Here is a 19,030-nt window from a genome sequence, read left to right on the forward strand (position 1 = left end):
TAGAAAGATTTATTTCTTTTGCCCATTCCATTTCCATAAAATCCTACTTTTGTAGTAGCGTAACTATATTATTTTGCCTACGTTTACGTAACTTCATTCTACTATCTAAAATAAGTTTACTTTTACTTACTGGATACATATTACATTTGCCAACAATTTACATATATATAAATGATAAACCCTATTTCCATTTTTAACGTCCCACGACATTAGTGTTATCAATTTGCTTATCAAAGTTCGTGCGCCATGATGTACTACTTATAGGATATTTACTATCAATTCTGTTGTATTTCATATAAATTGAAAAACAATAAGTAGGCTTAAAATCGTAATCTTTAGATCCATCAAAGAAATTATCTCTACAAGAATACAAAAACAATGTATAAAAAATTATCAATAAAACTATACATTTTACTAAAATTGTTTTCCTTCAATACCTGAGTTGAACATTAGTTGGTTTGGTAGCGGTGGAGCTGTTCTTTTTAGAAGGTTTAAATATATATCCAAAAAAAGCTTCTTTGTGTAATATCTCATACAGGTATAGAAAATATCGAAATTATAAAAAACATAAATAAACAATTACCGATTTATAAAATATTAGAGAAAACTATACACTGTACCTAAAAACATGGATACGTAGAATAGTAACATTTAATTGGTAAATAAATATATCAAATCGAAAATAAGCAGTACGAAAAAATTCAGTGTTTCCTTGAGAATACATTCCAGAGAATTGTGGAGGTTCGAATAGACTACGACTACAAGTCTAATACATAGTTTTTGACTTACTAACGAACAACCAAGCGAGTGTTCTCTTGTAATGTGGAGGTTACTGTTAAACCTTTACTATAAAAGTGTTATAGTCAATTGAATAACAATATAGAGAAATGCTTGGTATATTAAAACAATGTATTATAAGCAAATCAGTTAACATGGTAATGAATGAAATTAAATGTTTTTCCAACTTTACTGAACACACTGTTTACTGTTACTACTACACCAAAACACAAAATTACACTGCTGACGCGCGTTTCACATTCAGAAATATTGGAAGTAAACAGTTGGTATTTAGTGCCTGAAGACGATAATTTCGTTATAGAAACGCGAATTAGACAGTGTTTATATATTAGCAACAGTAAACAATGTGTTAATATCATAACCAAGGTGGACATTTTCACAAAAATATATATCCCAACTGGGTTTACAGGGCATTTATAATTTGAGTAATACAGATAAGAATATTCATGAATAATAGATGAATATCTAATAGATATATTTTTGATTTTTTTGGAAGTATAACTTTCGCTTTAAAAATGCTTGGAATATTAATTTGCTTACATAAGCCCCGTCAATTTCATCATAAAATTTACTCCACAAAGCAAATCAGTTCCATACATATGTCTCTTTTATATAAGCCAAAAATGTTCAAACTCAAGCCCTCTAGAGGATACGGATCCTATATCAGGGTCGTCTAAAATAAATCTAATTGAACATGAAATCCTTACCCAATAAAAACTCAAAACCAACAAATTTTTTTCAGACCAATGTAATTAACTTCCTGGATATTTATTTGGAGAAGAACGGAAACACCGTCATCTGACTAAGAGGCCATGAAAAATTTATTAATTGGAGTTGTAAATATGAATATATTATGCGTTCATCCGGTTTATTTTCAGTTTTTAATTCTAAATTTAGTTCTTATCCTTTTGATTCTTATTTTTAAAAAAAAACTATAGTAACCGTCATACTATAAAGGTGTAAAACTGCTTAGCGAGAATAATGATCATTCTTTTGTTTTTCCACCATAAACCAAATGCCACCCCTTGTTTGATCTCAAAAGTTGCCTAGCACTTCAAAGAACGTAGGACTATCTCATGCCCATTTTAAGTAAAAGAATTAAACACCAGGTTACACATGAGGTTCAGCCCTGGCAATTGACTTGTAAACAACATTTGTGTCGACTGTTAACAATTTCCCAATTTAACATTGGTTTTTGATTAATGGAAATTCGATTATAAACAGGATAGTAAATATTAGTGTCAGTTTTTTCACTCATGCCAAATAAACTAGTTTATTTGTAAACAATCGGCGTCATTTTGTCAACTTTACTAAAAAACCGGCTAAATACCACAGAGATATGATAAATACTAATTGGAAGACAGGTACGTACTCAGGCACCTAACAACAGATATGAAAATTATAGCTAGTGAAACTTCTGACTACACAAATTCACAAAACTCCTACCCTTTAATACTCACTCAACAACGATTTCCAAAACTGCAATTATTTTTCCTGCAATTAATAATGAAAATGTTAAGGATTTTTTAATCCTACTAAGAGAAATTATTCTATTTTCTCGACGTTATCCCACAACCGGATGTGTATATACTTGACCAGTACGTATGGGAAAATTAAAATAAATGGTCAAATTTTACAGGCTACAAGACTTTTTACACCAGCAGTCCGGCTTATACTATCAAATGTGAGCCCTACAACGCTTCATAATCTGATGACGAACAAGCTAAATAACTAAGGCATAAAACTACTCTCATCCATGTCTTTTTTAAGAATAATCTCCAATAATCCTAATTACAGCCACATGTATAGTTTCAGACGACAAGTATTTATAAACCCATCAACAAACTCACTAGCAGAATCAATCCTCTTGACACACGAGAGTACCTATAGAATACTTTTCGCAAATTCTTTAATATGTTTGTAAAAAACAAATTTGTAAATCATGACTCACACGGTCGATGCCTATTATTTTAATTTGACAAACTTATGAACAAATAAACAGATAGATATAAATAGAATATGTAAGGATATACCCTTTCTTTTTGTCGAAATAAAAAAAATTGAAAATAAAACTCTCAATAAAAACATTCAAATCAAAACAGAAGAAATAGCAACAAGCATTTCTATTTATATATTTTTTCAAGTAGAAGTGGCAAATTCCGAAATTGAAAACATCCATACAATAGGGGCTAATATCTTATTTAATCGTTATTCAAATAGGGTATTTTCTTAGCCAACATTAATCTTAGAATCTGTGAAAAAATACTAAGAGCTATCGAAATAATGACATTCATTCACAAGCAGTAATCCAAAATACCTAGTATTTCTGCAGTTCATTTGTAAGTATAAAGTGTGTCAGTGGTTTATACGTAGTTATAGAAATCTCTCTGTCTCACGTCTAAGAAAAATATTTTAAGCTTGACCTGGTCGCTGAGACTACCCGGCTACAAATGATGCTATATTCTCCCTCCTAAATAATGTCTACTCTAGCCTAAACAGCCATCACTCCATTGCAACCACTTTTTGTGATTTTTCTAAGGCTCTCGATTATGTTATTCATAATATTTTAATTAACAAATTGTAGTACTACGGTTTCAGGGAAACACCTCTCGCATGATTTAAGTCATACCTTACCAACCAAAGTCAGCTTGTAAGGGTTGATACAACGATGTCTTCTTTTAAGTAAGGCTCAGTACTTCTTCTGTTTATAAACGACATCGCCTATCTAAATATGTTTATTTGCAGACGAAACTAGTTTCTCTTGGAGCAACCCTGACCTCACGGCACTTCTAGTGACCTAATCACCCTTAAATCTTAAATCATGGTTTGATTCTAATCTTCTCTGTTTCAACGCTTTTAAAACTAAAGTTTTATCGTATAAAAATATATTACTGCCTTTTTTATTAAATAACATCACCATTGACGTCCTTAAATCAGGAAAACTTAGGGCTTGTTGTGGATAATTCCTTGAAATTAGAGTTAGATATTGCCGCCTTATTTAAAAAATTAGGCTCCTCCTGTTTTGCGCTTAGATCAGTTTCCAAAGAACTGAGCTTATCCACCTCCTTAACAGTTTATTATGCTCTTATTGAGTCGCATCTCCGATATGCCCTTGCCTTCTGATGTACGTGTGGTGCGACTCAATTTGAACGAATCTTCAAATTACAAAAGAGAACTGTTAGATATTTACACGGACTAAACAGCAGAACTTACTGCAGAGACTTCATTAAAAGATTAAAAATTCTGACTCTCCTTCCTTATTCATCTTTTAATTCGTTTGCCTAATTCGTAAGCACGCTATTCCAATTTCGGAAAGGCCGTGCACGGCTTTCCACTTAGGAACGTCTAGCATGACCCTTATCTACCTTCTCCACGTTCAGAATTAGGGCTCAATATTTTACAATGCAAAAAAATGCACAATCACTTGCCAATTGAAACATTGGGGTTTTCTTCTGTATATTGAAAGTTTATTTTATTTCTATCTTTATTTAGTTATTTTTATGTTTGCTTTTTAGTTTTTACAAGCTTTTGTCTACAAATTGTAACAATTTTTTTGATAATAAGGTATTTCTCTCTCTCTCTTTGCAAAAGATTATAATTATGGTCCCTCGGTATTTGTAAAGGTATTGTAAGTTTTCACAATGGCCATATAGTATTGACGGTTACCATAATTATATTTTTCATTTAATCTACGGATTTAATTTATAATAAAGATGTCTAATCATTATTTTGCGATGTACATAGCAAACCAATTATGACTTGTTCAATAATAATTTTACAAAAACCATTAAATAAAATATCTTGTAAAAACTGCACACAATAAGGATTTTATAGTGATTAATTATATAATAGTAATCACGAATTGTACTCAAGACTCAGACATTGAATTCGACTGAATAAATTTGAGCCATTGAACGCTGCTAATTAGCTGAAGATCCTTTTTAACACAGCGAAACGGTACTGATTTTATCACCGATTGTCGCTTTCAGCAAATTGATTATAATTGGACATTTTCAAATAATATATATATATATATATATATATATATATATATATATATATATATATATATATATATATATATATAGTAGACAAATTTGCTAAATGCAACCTATAGTCTTAATCCATTATAGGTTGCCCAATAACTTTCTCAGAGTCACAATGAATTGAAACCATAATTTCTCAATTAAATGGATGATTAATTTATGAGAAAAAATTATAAAAACAAATAAATAGAAACTGGGTATCTTAAAATATTGCATACGAAAACGGTCTGAGGTGAACAAGTTAGATTATTGGAAAAAATCATGTTTTATTCTCCCACATAATATTCTCTAATCTCTTCCAACCATCAAAAAAAAAAAAAATAATTCTTCGGTTCCGCTAAATACTCATCCGCTTTTTCCACAATCTGTTCGTTTGTTTGCAATCGTTTCCTACCAAGATATTTTTAGTTTAGAAAGAGAAAGTAATCGGTGGAAGCGAAATAAAGTGAATATGGCAGTTGAGGAAATAAATCATAATGTTTTCGGATGAACGAGCGCATTGTTGTGACGGAACAAAGCTACTTTTTTCAAACAAATATAGTCGTATTTTTCTTAGCATCAAAACGACACTATTTACCCATATTTATCCAGCATCGAAAATCATTTTCTTTATACAGTTAGTAAAACTGATATTCTTCTTTCAATGCCTTCTTCTTCCGAAGATTGGCGACCATCATTTGAAAGACTTCTCTATTTTGCACCGCATGAATTATATTCGAAGCTTCTGGTATTTGGAACCATTCGCGTAGGTTTTCAGCCAAGATTTTTTCTTTCCACCTAACCCTCTCCTACCTGCTATCTTGCCGTCCATAATAAGCTGAAGCAAACCGTATTTTTCTAAGACTAAGACTTTTCTTTTCTTATATATCTGATATACCATTATGTAAATTTTGAAAAATTACAACAGAAACATGGCGAAAACTAACAATATAATCACTATAGTGAAAATATTGAAAAGTTACTTTTTCGTCAAACCGCTCTCTTTTAGTACGAAAAAATAGGTCCTCAAATAGAAATGCTGGATATTTAATATTAATAACTTACTTTGAAGTGTCCGAAATAGATCTGTCAATAATTTTTTGTAATTTGAGAAAAACGGTAAAAATTGTACATCAAAGTTGTAGATCTTTATCTTTATTAGCCGATTTCGTCTTGGATGCTTTACTGTTCAACAACTCCTATAAAAAAATATCCAACGGATTGAGATTTGGAGATCTAACCATACAATAGTCTCTGTCGACTTTTCCATCTGCCTGAAAATACTGCATGAACAGGTACAATATTGTGGAAACCAGATGTGTCCATTCGAGGCATTGAAATGAAGAGGAATTTTATGGAGATTAATTCAAGCGGAATATTTAATAAAAAATATTTTTTTTTACTTATGAATCATCAATTTATTCCGTCCAACGGTCCTCACATAGTAAGAGAAAATGGGTCCTCAAATGCAAATGCTGGATAAGTTTCTGAATATTTGATATAAATAAGTTACTTTCAAGTGTTAGAAATAGATCAGAAATATATTTTTTCAATTTGGGACGAACGTTAAAAATTGGGAAGAAAGTTTACATCAAAGTTGTAGATCTTTTAATCATAAAAATGATCCCTTGTAGTTTTTCCCTATAATTAATATTTACAGTTATGGTTGTTACGAGCTTATGAGATGTTAATTTCATAGAATTTATTTAATTGTTGGAGTGATAACAATTTAAATTTTTGAAATGTTATTTCCACCCATAGTCCTTAACGAAAAAAAATTATATAGTTTTTGAAGTATGCTTAGGATTTAAAAAAAATTTCTTTCAGCTTGTAACCATAAAATTTCAATTTTTTAAATTGCTATAACTTTGTTATAATCATTTAAAAATATTCTCTGAAATTGATATCCGTAGTTGTTAGAACGTTTTTCACTCATAAATTTTTTAAGGTGTAATTATAGTCCCCTAAACTCTAGCCACCCTAACTCTGTTAAGCTCAGTAATAGCGAAAACAAAGGACCAATTTTGTGTGAAATTAGAAGATATACGACTTGAAGTTGTCTTACCGTGTTTAGAAAAATTTCTATTATCTTTTTTCAACTATCCCAGATTCAAAATATAAAAATCAGGAACTTACTCCAGAATATGCAGTTGGGGACCAATTTTCTTAGTCTAATAAATATAATGACCATAATCTTTATCTCATATAGTTATATTTATTCGAGATGTATACAAGGATGTATATATAATTCTTTTTTTCGAGAAGCAAAAGCTGTTTTTGAAAAACTCATTTCGCTATCCACAGCATATAATCAAAATAATGAAACGGAAAGTGATGTTTACTAGTCGTATACAACAATCAAGAGAAACCGATAGTCCACGTGAAGTTGAATGATATACGTCAAAATATGAAATTCTTGCCATCAATTAAAACGGTAAATTGTAAGGTGAATCGCAATGTATTGATCGAGCGACGTATCAAGCATGAAACATTATATTTTGTTTAGTTATGTTGCATTTTCTGAAAAATATGGCTCTAAACATGAAATATTGAATTAGTTATTAAAAATACACAAATAAGTGAGAATTTTATTTAATAAGATTTCAACTACACAAACTTTTATGTACAAACCCAACTAGTTAAGTATATATTCGTAATGAATATTTATCAAACTGATAACGCAAGAATTGAAGAATTAACAAAAGTATTGCAAGTTCCAAATTCAAATACTACAACACTGAAATCTACGCAGAAGTTTTCAATAAGTACTATACTCGTAGTATAAAATAATGGAAATGTACAAGCATTCATCACAATTGGAAATGATTTACTAATACTATTGGGTATATTTTTATTTTAGATACCTAGACACTGTGATTGAAGTCAAATAAAGAAGATATTAAGATCAAGGTGAAAATACAGTTGGTCCAAAGTTATCTCCATTTATTGTGAGAACTGCTAATGATCTAATCTAATTTTAAATTGCATTTAAATAAGAAATTTGAAAAAGTGGCATGACTCTTTCTTACTTTTCAAAACTAGCCAGTACTTATATGAGATTGACTAGGTGTGATATGATATCAAAGTTGTTTCAATATCAATTGCAGAAGACAGTTATGCGAGGAACAATCAATATTTCATAAATACGCACGACACTTCGGTAAACATCTAACAAACCGTCAGTCCACGTAGATTTGATGAATGTGTATCAAAATTCATCATCTCAACTGTTTACCAATGAAAACAGGATGTACACAATTTCTTCGAAATATTTTTGCTGCAAAGTCTGGGAGAAGCGCTGGCGTGGCTTGGTGAGATTTATTTAATTCATAAAAAATAGAAATATAGCGTTCTTTAGACCATGGGCAAAGTGAAGATAGAATTGCACAGTGTAGTAAGAAAAAGACAGATATGAATTTGATAATAAAGATTTACATACACAAACACACGAAGTTATTTTAAATATATACCGAAGTTCTAATAGACACATAATTTATCTATATAAAACATGGTTTGACTGTCATGATATAGTAAATTTCGGTTAGGTTGGTGAGTGGTGGAGTAAAAATTGCTGTTTGATTGGGCCTTGTTCTAAAGGGAAAGCATTATAATATTACACGCTGGAAGCAAAGACGGTTTCGTGTCTAATACTTTAGTAATATCTACTGAAAAAATTAAAAACTGTGCAGCTGATTATCATGAAGATATGAAAGTATAATTATTTGCAAAGTGGTTTAATGAACAGCTTTTACCTAACATTCCACCAAATACAGTAATAGTTATGGACAACGCATCCTACCACTCGCGGCAACTCCTTAAGAGTAATAGTAACAGAGTAGTAACATTTATGTCTGAGAAGAATATTCCTATTCCTGTCAACGATCGTAAAAACTGCCCATCAAACGAGGAATTGTGTACTGTTAGTAAAGGTCCAAAGTTAGAGGCAATTTATTATATTGACAAACTGTGCATACAACAGGGTCATACAATTCTCAGACTACCTCCTCACTATTGCATATTTAACCCTACAGAGTTAATATGAGCAAACGTAAAATCAGAATTACGAAAATGTAATAGGTCTCCAGAACTGAGTAAAGAGGTTATAGAGCTCGTAAAGAAAGTTATAGCAGCAAACCGTGAAGAGCTTTGGAAAAACGAATGGGGTACAAAAAGGCTCAGTTCACGTCTGGTATCCTGTTTAAACCAACCTTCCTTACAGGCAGGTATATTTTACTCGTCTATTTACGTTTTATTATTTAATATTCAGTTGTAGCAAGTTAAAGAGGTATAATAATGATTTTTTTCTAAGCTCCAAGTAGGACTACAATTAAATAATGCCATATAATGCCGTCCAATTTATAATTATCCGATTGCAGTATTTATAAACATCATAAATTTTTAAAATGAGGTATCTACGCCTATGGTAGATCAAACAAAATTGTCATCGTCATATTACAAATATTCGAAAAAATAAGTTTCTCAATTTACTCTTATAAATCAGATGTATATATAAAGTGTACATAATTATGCACTACCTCGTATAACGTATAATTTCTTAAAACTAGTTTTAGGACCTGTGTGTCTACATATATATTCTACTTTTCCTAAAGGAACATAATTTCAAATCTATTAAAGATGAAAGAAACAAAATGTCCTCTCTGATAAGTATCTGTTATCATATTTATCAAAAGATTTAGATATATTTATCAGATATTAAAATGTTTTCTAACTGAATAACAATCTAATATGAGTGTACATACTAAAGGAAATAGTCCAGTTATATGTATCCGAAATTGTATGAAAAGTTGCCAACCTAACAATGAAATAAGAGATTTTTTCCGTAATTATTTTCACCTCTCAATATAGTTTCATTCTGAGTCTACATACTTTCTCCAAAGATGTTCGCACTTTTTTAATGGTTCCAAATAGCATTCTCATCTGATGAGAATTGCTTTCCTGTAAGTAAAACTCTAGGGTACGGAAACAGCAAAAAGTCGCTGGGAGCCAGTTCTGGTGAATACTGTGGGTGATCAAAAATTATATGTACAATTCGTAATTTTTAGCCATGACAATCATCGAACTATGAATAGATGCGTTGCCTTGATGGAAAATATTTTCCTCTTCAAATGCGGTTGCTTTTCTCTTCAAACAAGTATACTCGTATTTTTCTTGCGTTTAGCATCAAAACGACAATCTTTTTTCCATATTTACCCAGCATAGAAATTATTTTCTTTATATAGTTGGTATACCGATATATCATTATGTAAATTTTGAAAAATTACAACAGAAACATGGCGAAAGCTAACAATATAATTACTTTAGTGAAATTTTTCGTCAAACCGTCCTTGTATAATACGAAAAAATAAGTCCTCAAATGGAAATACTGGATAGGTTCTTGAATATTTAACATAAGTACCTTACTTTGAAGTGTTTGGGAAAAAAGTAAAAATGTTACATCAAATTTTCAGACCTTCTATCTTTATTTGCTGATTTCATCTTAAATGCTTTGCTGTGCGCAACCCCTATAAAATAAATCCAACGGATTGAGATTTGGGGCTCTGACTATGCGTGCGCCAAATGTCTCCATTCGAGACATTAAAATGAAGAGGAAAATATATTTAAGTATGAATCAATATGTCTATTTATATGTACACGAAGTTGTTTGAAAAGTTGCCAGCCTAACAATAAAACAATAGATTTTTTCCATATCATCATTTTTACCTTTCAATAAAGTTTCATTCTTAGTCTATATACTTTTTTCAAAGATGTTCGCACTTTTTTAACCCTTCCAAATAATAGTCTTCTTCAACTTCATCAAAATAGGTATTCACGTAAGCGATAATATTCTCGTCTGATGAGAATTACTCTCCTGTAATTGAAACTCTAGGGGAAGGAAACAGCAAGTCGCTGTGGGCCAGATGTGGTGAATACTGTGGGTGATCAAACAATTCGATGTGCAATTCGTGAATTTTAGCCATGGCAATTATCGAAGTGTGAGAAGAAGTATTGTCTTGATGGAAAACATTCACCTCTTTCAATTTCTTCCTTTACCCTATCAAGCCTAATAATCTCCTGTTATTGTTTTACCTTTTCTAAAATAGTCGATAAACATAATTCCATGAATATCACAAAAAACGGAAGGAATCATTTTTCCGTTCGATGTATTTGTCTGACTTTTTCGGAGCAGGTTCGCCTTTTGCAAATCTACAGTTATGAGTCGATACAAAATATTCGACACATTTTGTTTGAACCGCACCAATAAGGCCTGCGAAAGTTTCATTCGAATGCGCTTTCGGTCCAAAGTGAACAAATATCGCATTCAGGACACGGAAGGTTTACGCTTACATAATTCTTCGATTAGTATATATCAAATATGTTCTTTTGATTTGCCTCTAGCCTTTTCTATCTTTATAACCTTATCCATCGATCATCTAAAACCATTTGGTGGTACGCTCATCGTTAGTCAAGCTGATACGGCTACGTTTGAATTAAGCTATGAAAAATTTAAAAAAATATATTCACAGCGACTCACTTATACGACTGTATAAGTGTCAAAATAGATGAAATTTTATTCAGAATCTCTAAAAGCTTGCGCAAATATATTTCCAGACTAGTATTGTGCTGACATCTTCAGGTTAAGATCGGAAACCATTAAGGCGTGGGACATTGTGCTTGATCTCGCTCTCTTCATAGGTTACAAACAGGATCGATTCCGATCCAGTTGATTATCAATTCAGGATAGCTAGAGTTCGCATGCTTGATTACGAACGAGTTTAGGATTTTATTTTACCGCTAATGATTAAGGACCTAATCACCTAACCTAACCTATTGAGTCTTACTACTAACTATTGTTATACATTTTTGTCATTTGTGTGTTAAATCTACCAAATTTGGAAAGTGAGGTAAAAAACAGTTGAATATATATTTACATTAAAAAATCCGATAACTGCTATAACCGATTTGTAATCGATAATAAACTGAATCGATGTGATCCAAAAATTCGGATCATTAAAAATCATTAAAAATCGAACTGCAAACGACAATTTAAGATGGCACTTGCTCCTGAACTGAATCGGTATTAGACCTACGAACAAAGCTCATTTCAGTTCATATTTTTGTTTTAAAGGCATGGAATAGAGGTCTCTGGATAGGAGCTAACAAATTAATATTCACTAACGACACAATTATCTTGCATCACAGATATAATCTATGGATGAAATATTAAAATAGCTAGCAGATGTAGGTGTGGTATGAATTCCAAATCTGTGTTATGATAATACATCAAAATTATTTGCTAAATATACCCTAAAAATGTATGTATTGTGGCGCCAAATGAAATCAACTCGTTTCTACAGAGACTTACAAATATACAGACAGCTATTCTTATCTAAACCCTCCATACTTCAAGTAACTCAATTTATGAAATGGAAGCCATATAAATTAAATCGTGAGTGCTATTCAAATTATTCACTGTTGCATCGAAATTTATGCAATAGAAGTGTAAATTTTGTTCATATCGTTTATGTGTTTTTCATCATTGATAACTTTTTCATCTCTACGTATATTTTTCTTGTATTTGCCTCTGTTTGAATTTGTATCATTAAATGTATCTATGTTTTTTTAATACTACATGGTTTATACTTAGGTTTTATTTTTTTTTTATCGAATTCATGACTTCATAATCTATTTCCTAAATAATCAAATACCTGTCCTATGTACAAAATATGAAATATTATTTCAGATTTTAGTTCAGTAAAATATTTTTAAACGGTTTTATTGTCCTTAATGACTTATAGATCATATTCATTAAATACGTAATTTAATAGTTGTTGAGAATTTCCTTTAGTAAAGAAAGGCGTTCTACATTTTTTGTTTAATATACTTTTGTTTGTTAATTTATCATAATATTTGCTAAATTTCTTATAAATATGTTACTTATCATTTTATGGGATAATTATTTACTCATAATGCACATTTTGCGTTATGAGTAAATAATTTAACAGTTATGCACCTAAATTAAGATATTAATGTCAACAAAACTAAATATCTCAAGGATAACCCAACCCACCCGCCAGTAGATGAGTTAGTTTCTGCAAATATTGTTGCTACTCTGCTCCCACCTAACGTAACATCTTTGATTGAACCCATGGACCAAGGGGTTATTGAAAATTTTGAAAAAAAGTTCACAGTAAAAGATGCCTTCTATGCAGCTGCACTGTCTTGGAACCAGGTAAAAAATTCAACACTCCAAAAATGCTGAAGTAAACTTTGGCCAGCTGCAAACCCTGCATCTGACCTAACTGTACAGACTGATGTGGAAGAGAACCATCAAAAAGATCTGAACAAAGTTCTGGATGTCGTTAGAAGTGCTGACAATCCCTTGAAAAACCTGCCTGTAGATGAAGTAGAGGAGTGACTTCTAATCGAAGAACTAACCTGTTGAACAAGAACTAACCGATGAGTACATTATCAACATTGTAGTAAACCCTCAGCCTACTCAAAATCTCGTTGTATGTATTTGTATTTTAATTATTAACCAACCCTAACCTTGTAATTACCGCCCGTTAGACCGCAATTTTTGGTAGTCCGGCACCGAGCCGGTCCCGAACGTACCGTATTATCAGACTTGTTCAATCACAATTGTGAGATTTTTATGGGAACAGAATATTTGACTTTCAATTTTAATTTTTTTTATAGCAGTAATGCAACCATCCACATAAGTATGCTTAAGACTGTTTCCTCAAGACCTTCCTTAACTGATTATATTGATTGTACACTTGTTATGGATGCCACCATAACACAACCATCAATTTCTATAAATTTCATTTTCAAATTTGAAGTTTATTGTTAGTGTTAATTTAACAGCAGAGGTTCTCAAACTTTTTTCTAGTGGAACACTATCCAAATATTTCTGGCTATTACTAACAATGGACATTTGTCCTAATGTAACGATGGAAATTTGTGTAGACACTTGTCGAGGTTTCTATGGATCTTTAGAATTCATTTTGGGAATGCTGTTCTACTGCTTCAATAAATTTGTATTGAGGTTTATATATTTTTCAACATATTTATTAGGAATCTTTAATTTTTCTATAGCGCATTCATTTTCAATATTTTTATATATATATTTTAGAAGTAGTATAATATTGAATACAATTCGTCTGATGCGATTTTTAACTCCTTTCCTTAATCCAAATAACATCAAATATCGCTATGGCAAATTTCACCTGACAACTATTTGCACTAGTACAGAATCAGAAAAATGTGATGATAACCTTGGTAATTACTGTCATTAACAAAATGGTTAATTAATTAATATTTCACTAAAAATTAATGTTTAGAATGTAAAAACACAATAATAAAATGACTCACTTTGTTTAATTTAAAACTATCTACTATTGACACATTAATAAATGCTTTCAGATAAACTAAACAGCCGAGACAGGTCGAATTTAAAATAAATTACCTTCAATTTTGAATTATATTATGACGAAAATCTACATATATTGACAATATCGCCGGATATTGGCTTGAGGATGAAGAGAAAGTTTGTAATTTGAAATACATTCAATAGTTCAAATATTATTTAATGTTGTTTTATGAAAAATTCTGGAATCAAATACAATCATAATTAGATATGATGGCTATATTTAGAGTTACAAAGCACAAATATTGAATTATCATTCCTTAATAATTACAAGATAATAAAAAGTTAGGAGAACAAATAATCAATCAAGTAAATGCTATTGGGCAATACCCTAAACGCAATCAAAATCCAATGGTAATAGAGCGAAATGAATCTCCCTTTATTTGCCGATTTCGTCTTAAATACTCTGCTGTTCAACAACCCTATGAAGAGAAATCCAACGGATCGAGATTTGGGGATCTGGTCATTCAATAGGTGTCCGTCGACCTATTCCTTTGCCTGGAAATACAGAATGAACAGGTACAATCTTGTGGAAATCAGATGTGTTCATTCGGGACAGTGAAATTAAATGCAATTTTATGAAGAGTAATTCAAGGGGACTTTTGGATTAAAAAATATTTTTTTAGTTATGAACTAATTTATTCAAATGAACTGGGTAATTCACATAATTGTCGTATACAAATGCATATTTCCCAAAGAAATCGTTCTCAATTATTGCAAACATGTAATTTATATACTAGGAAACTGATATTATTTGTCCAATTATAATTGTTAGAAGTATGAATGATGAAAAATGAGAAGATTTTTGATACTCAGAGCTGATTTTTACGATCTCTTAAGCTCTTAAGTATCAAGAATCATACAAGAAGCTAGGAGCACTGATGTTCTTTTTAGTTAAAAGATGCAGTCTATAAATATTCCGCTCATAGCTAACAGGTATGAAAGTAATTTTACGAGTAAAAGGCATTTTATGGAAGAAATGTGAATTGTAACATTCCGTTCTATAAAATATAAAATGAATTTCAATTTTATCAAGTCTTTAACAATATTATAATTTGATTCGATAGGATGAATATCGAATATTACAACTTTATGAGTCTCCTAACGCACCTAGACAATTCAAATTAATATCGTAAATTAATACTTTTTTACAAGCTATATAATGCGCACTTATTCGGCAGATCCGTCGGATTTTTCCTTAAAAAATGAAATTAGAAATGAAAAAAAGCGCTATATGTGGTCATACATTGATGGTTATACTTTGTATTTCGAGTTATTCCCCAAAACGCCTGGAACCGTTTTTTATTCCCATTTGCAGGAAAAAAGCACTTTTTCTCATAAAATGATTAAAACCCTCATTTAATACCTGAAAAGAACAAAATTCGAATTTTTTATCATTTTTCATTTTTAACATTATTTTTATTATCTTCGACTCTCAAAAACTTCATATAATCTTGATATATAACGTTCCAGTTTAAAGTAAATAAAAAATCTGCCGTTTAAGTCCCATGCTACAGTTTTTTATAAATCTCAACCTCTCTACTCCCAGGGTTGAAAATATTTAGGCCACAAATTTTCAATCAAATATCAAACACATCAACCGAAAGAAAAAATGCCAAAAAGAAATAAAAATAACTCACAAAATAACAATAGTAATCTCACAAATACAAAAAAGAGGAGATAGTTTATAATAAAACTAAAAAATTATTTACAAGGTTATATTCAAATTGAAATTTTAATTTGAAGAATTTGTCTAATTTTTGCACAAAAATCACTGTATCTCAAGTCCCTGTATGTATTTGATAAGATTACATTAAAAGTGGATCATTTCCAAATAAAACTGTATATACTTGTATATAAAATGAGTCGAAAATAGATCATTTAAATAGCCCGATTGAAGAGATTATCGAGTTTGTTTTCAATGAATGTAAGTTAGGTAATTCGATTTAACATATTAAAAATAAAATATCGCGAAAAGCGAAAAAGCTTCAAAAATGTTACACAAGTCTTACCGTGAATCGAGTTCATCGAAAGCACGTGCCAATGAGTGATTAAACGCATTCGAGATGTTGTAGCTGTAGCTGTAAGGTGACAACGTCTTCAACTAGACTTACTTTAAATAAAATACACAGAATGGGAATTAAAAATTATTGTAAAAGTATGTAAGTGATAGTCTTAGCAATTTCTAGGACTAGCAAACCAATTTTTGCTATTTCAAACAAATTATTGGACTACATCGTCTCACATTTCAGATAAAAATTTTACAATCTTGATATAATAACTTTTCTCTCAACTTATATTTCATGGCACCTATTTATTAGTCACAAAATTTCTAGTGAGTATTTAGGTCGATTTCTGAAAAATGTGGGTGGTTTCTTGAGCAGGATTCAATAGTACGAGTCGCCTAGCGTTCTGATAAAAATTTCGTAGTCATTCATTGGCAGAAGCTGAAAGTAAGTTGAGTGACGGTGCAGAATGTAAATAAATGCTTCCTTCTACCCTATTATGATAGTATTTAGGGAAATATTGTAGGTAACACTAGTAGCATCTACGGGAGCTGAATGTAAATGAGAATTTGCAACATTAACATACCGACACTAACTTCGGAACGGGTTTTTTTATTGAAAACTGAAAAAAATCACGTAAAATTCGATTCAAAGGAAAATTATGTTTAAATTTCGGATTAAAATTTTACAATCTTTATGTAACTTTTCTCTCAAGTGATATTTTAAGGCACCTATTTAAAAGTCACAAAAATTTTTAGTGAAGATTTAGATCGATTTCTGAAAAATGCCACTTTTATGGCAGCCCAAGTGAGCGGAGGCTACTCACCGAGCAGTTTCTTGGGCAAGACTCAAATCTTCTCGCCTAGCATTCTGATAAAAATTTCGTAGTCATTCATAGGCGAAAGCTAAAAGGAAATTGAGCGGGGGCAGAATGTAAATACAAGCTTTCTTCTACCTAGGTTGTTGTATTTAGGGGAATATTGCAGTTTACACTAGGAGCAGATACGGGAGCTGAATGTAAATGAGAATTTACAACATTGACATACTAGCACCAAATTCGGAACGGGTTTTTTTTATTGGAAGCTGAAAAAAGCACGTAAAATTCGATTCATAGTAAATTTATGTTGACTTTTCTTTTACCAAAACTGTTAATCTTAAAACATATCATCATAACAAGATTTTTGTTATTTATGTTATATTTTTTCATTATTCCTTTGAATTGAGTACAGTAAATAACAGAGGATTTCTTACCCCGGCAACTCCTTGATAAAATATATGTATTTCTAAAGTTTTTCGTTGTATCCGTAAATATTATGAAGCTTTTTGTTTTCACAAACAACTTGTACAACACATATTCAAAGTAGAAATATGGAATTTTTCATTTTTAGACACATACAAAAATAGATTTAATAGATCTTAAAAAGGGATTAATAATTTTATTTAGAATTAAAAAATCTACATATATTTTTCTTGCCATCACATTATATAAAACCAGTGATATGGAAATATATGAAAATTAAAACATACCGGGTCTAAATCAGCCTCCCATAATTCTTTCAGTTCTTCAGCAGTTCCAAAATCGTAAAAAGATTTATCCACAATGAAAGTTTCCATATTGATACGAAGAAAGCTTTTTGTGATATCCAGAAATGAAAATATAACAAATGCGATAATTTTGTTAGTCTAACACTTCACAACAAGAAAAAAAATTTCACTTTGCAACGGTACAATAAATAAATTAAACACTTAATTAAAAAACTTTGCCATTTCGATTACAAAACAATTAACAGGACGCCCCTCGTTTGTTTTTGCCGGCACTTCGACAATAGTTTTCAAAGCGGTAAATTCGAATATTTAGGGCGTGAATAAGAGTTACCGGCAACCTGTTGAAATTTTTGATCGATTTTACTGTCGGTGTACGAAGCGATACGATATATACGCGCGTGGTGTGCTCTTCTTTTACCGAACGCAGTAGTTCAAGTGAACGGTGAATGTGGTTGCAAGAATGCAGTCGGCGTTTCCCAACCAACCACGTTTTGAATCGTGCTTCGTCAGCGCGACAAGTGTGCGCCATGGAAAATTAACTTACTATTCGATTCACTGATTACATATATTTTATAGAAGCACATGTTTTCGTATTTTTTCCAACAAAACTATATAAATAGTAGATACTTGGGTGTTCTTACACTGTTTTTGTTTACCTATCACTTGATTTCTAATGTATAGTATGACAACAGGAAACATATGTTTGTACACCTAATTTCCCATATTTTTATTAAGACATAAAAGTGACGCACACCCTGATGTAAAGGGAATAAATATTCTAATTGCATTATTCTGACTATTTCCTTCGAAAAATTTAAGCCAACCAAAAAGCTGTAATATTTTATGTTTACCTAGCAACGATCAAATTTCAGCGATAATACTGCACTAGTGCAAATTATCGATAATTTGCACTAGTGCCAAATTTTCGTCTAGGATTAATAAACATCATTTGGTTTTAATTTTATATTTTAAGAAAAGGAACAATTATTGAAATGCAATTAGAATATACAATTTTACTGGAGGCCGACGATGGTGTTTCTATGCTGCTTCCACCACTTCTTATTGTTACTTCGCTACTGTCATTTCGCATTTTTTGTACAATTTCCTCGTGGTGTTCACTATTTACTTGGAGGTAACTCTTTATCGAGGCCTGATTTGAGTGTCCGGTAACCTTCATAATTTTTTCACGAACAAAACTGTTGTCAATAAGTTACCGTAGATACCAATTC

General features: G+C 31.0%; 1 protein-coding gene across 1 annotated transcript in view; it reads right to left on the reverse strand.

Annotated features, from left to right (window-relative positions):
* The window catches only part of LOC130452730 (cyclic AMP response element-binding protein A-like), a 161,996-nt gene extending 143,523 nt beyond the window's left edge, over nucleotides 1-18,473 (reverse strand). Inside the window, exon 1 of the mRNA XM_056792147.1 lies at nucleotides 17,784-18,473. Within this exon, the coding sequence (XP_056648125.1) occupies nucleotides 17,784-17,870 (87 nt within the window). The 5' untranslated portion in view covers nucleotides 17,871-18,473. The remainder of the gene's footprint in view (nucleotides 1-17,783) is intronic.
* Nucleotides 18,474-19,030: the final 557 nt, after the last annotated feature.

Source organism: Diorhabda sublineata, chromosome 2, assembly GCF_026230105.1.
Source record: "Diorhabda sublineata isolate icDioSubl1.1 chromosome 2, icDioSubl1.1, whole genome shotgun sequence".
Lineage (NCBI taxonomy): Eukaryota > Metazoa > Arthropoda > Insecta > Coleoptera > Chrysomelidae > Diorhabda > Diorhabda sublineata.